The sequence below is a fragment of the Penaeus japonicus genome, unplaced genomic scaffold, assembly GCF_977035675.1.
Source record: "Penaeus japonicus unplaced genomic scaffold, GWHDUDI00000001_assembly GWHDUDI00000025, whole genome shotgun sequence".
Taxonomy (NCBI): domain Eukaryota; kingdom Metazoa; phylum Arthropoda; class Malacostraca; order Decapoda; family Penaeidae; genus Penaeus; species Penaeus japonicus.
Window position 1 is genome coordinate 33416252 of NW_028234427.1, and position 2500 is coordinate 33418751.

A 2500-nucleotide genomic window follows, 5' to 3' on the forward strand; every position below is an offset into this window, starting at 1 on the left:
TGGATATTGGTAGCGTAGCTTGGGATGTGAAGAACATGACCGTAACAGCTTTCTTGGTTTTATTGCTTAAACTTGAACAGTAGGACGGTGGAGTGAGGGCTGCTCCTCCGAAGTTGCTCCTCTGCTCCCCGAGAGGAGACTCCCTACCTCAGTGTCTGAGAATATGTGTGAATCAAGCGTTTTCTTGTGGCATCTGAAATGTGACGAGGGAAGTGTTGCATCAAGACATAGCTCTTAGGAAGGGCTGGACAAGATAACACTGGTGTGTCTGGCGTGACAGTCAGAGAGGGGTATAGAGATTGGTGAAGCAACGAGCATACGTATATGTATGTATATATGTGTATGTGGTAAGATATATATGTAACAACTAGAATGACATGAAAGATACAAATTACATTGATGATTGCATTATATAGAATACAATAGGAAAAGCATAATTGTACAAATGGTATTCGATTGACATGATAGTAATTGAAATAGACAATAATATAAAAACAAAAATGGTTATTGCAAAGTTACAGATACAGGAATAGGAATTGAGCCAACCCATCATAGGTTTGAGGGAGGGACGGAGAGAGAGAGAGAGATAAATAGATAGATAGATAGATAGATAGAGAGAGAGAGAGAGAGTGAGAGAGAGAGTGTGAGACAACGTGGAGACATAAGAAGGCCACGTGGTCACGGGATACCATAAAGATGAGGAAACTATCCATCTAGGAAAATTAGGAATCTATTTATAGTCAGATATAAGGTCACATCAGGTCACTCGGAGTCTCACTCCCTCACTCACTCTCACTTGGACACAGATTCCGTCAGGGACACACTCCCTCACGACGGGAATGGTCAGCTCCCCTGTTTCTGACCCTCCGCCTCGCCCGTGAGACACAGACGTCCGTCAAGCCATCGGTACCAAGTTAATATCAACATATCAACTGTGCCGTTTTACATCAATAAAGAAAACAAGAACACCAGCCTTTGGCTTCGAAATCCTTTTGTGAGCAGCCCTGTGAGGGTTGTCTTAGGCTGCCCGCACACGAGCAACTTTTTATTGTGAGTTGTCACAACCAAAAATTTTTCAAATATAGAACACACACATCACTATGGTAGCCCGCACATGGACAACTTTTCCTGAGGCGACAACAAAAAATTGAGAGGGCGTTGCGCTCGGGTCAATTTCACGGAGAACACAACTATTGTTGGCAACTGTAGCCGGCGATAGAAAACGTTATTTTAAATGTGAGCCCGCACACGAGCAACTTTCCGTTGTCGCCACCACCCAGCCTGCTGCTGCCTTGCCCCTTCAGATTTCAGTGGTATGAGGAAGTGGGAGCTATCATGTCTGTAATAAAAGATGTATTTGACTGCGAAACACTCATAACAGAGGTAGAGAAGAGACCACCTCTTTATGATTTCCAGCTGAAGGAATACAGCGATAAGAATATAAAAGAGAAGTTGTGGCGTGAGGTGTGTGAGGCTGTGGTGAGCGATTGGAATATTCTCTCCCCTGAGGATAAAAAAGAAAAAGGTAAGAAACATATTGTATTTGAAAGGAAAATATCTATCATGTGGTTCACTTTTATAGCGGTGACCTTTTATATTTTGTTATACTGCCATGAAACTGCTCCTTGGGGACTAGTAAAGTATGATGCAAAGTGATCTCGTATGTTTTTCCTCTCATGTTACATCTGGTGCCAACACGATCAATGTCATTCATTGGACATTCATACAATTTTCTTCAAGTTGACACCCTCATGTTTTTTTACGTAGTTGTGTAAAATGCAGCATGCCTTAACTATGACATCACAAAACTCAGGTTTAACATCCAGAGGTCTATGGAAATTCTCCATGTGTTTGCCATGATACCAAACGTGCATTCAATGAACGCTTGCTCGTGACAAACGATAGTTGAAAACACGTTGTTGACCTGTCAGATTTTTGTTTGGATATGGCCGTTAGAACATTCTCAGTCAAAGCAAATGCCTCATCACTGACAATAACGTATGGCATGCAAATTCTACTGTTGTCATTTGTAGTGGGCATGGGTTTGGAAGCTTTAAGTTCCCCAGAATCTAATTTTTTACAGAAATCAGATTTTTTAAACACATTTGAATCACTGGATTTTCCAGCAGCTCCAACATCAATAGCTGTAAATGAACACCCACTGTCAACTAACGCCATGAGTACAATTGAGAAAAACTGCTTGTAATTATAGAAACTAGAACCATAATTATCTGGATTCTTGATGCGGACGTGTTTCCCATCAAGAGCACCAATGCAGTTTGGGAATTGTGTGTTAGCATAGAAATCCTTTGCGACTTGGAGCCAGTCACTTCCACTTTTCTCAGGCATGTAGATGTTCTGCAGGCTTTTCCAGAGTGCTTCACATGTTTCGTAGACAATTTGACGAATTGTTGATTCACCAAGCCGGTACTCAAAGTGAAGCGAAACGAAACTGTTCCCCGTTGCTAGGTATCTGCAAAAAAAATTTATTAATTTCATT

The 2500-nt window shown here is 41.5% G+C and overlaps 1 protein-coding gene across 1 annotated transcript in view; it reads left to right on the forward strand.

Moving 5' to 3' along the window:
• Window positions 1-1063: 1063 nt before the first annotated feature.
• LOC147468981 (uncharacterized) overlaps window positions 1064-2500 on the forward strand; it is a 2854-nt gene continuing 1417 nt past the window's right edge. Inside the window, exon 1 of the mRNA XM_086551625.1 lies at window positions 1064-1539. Within this exon, the coding sequence (XP_086407751.1) occupies window positions 1336-1539 (204 nt within the window). The 5' untranslated portion in view covers window positions 1064-1335. The remainder of the gene's footprint in view (window positions 1540-2500) is intronic.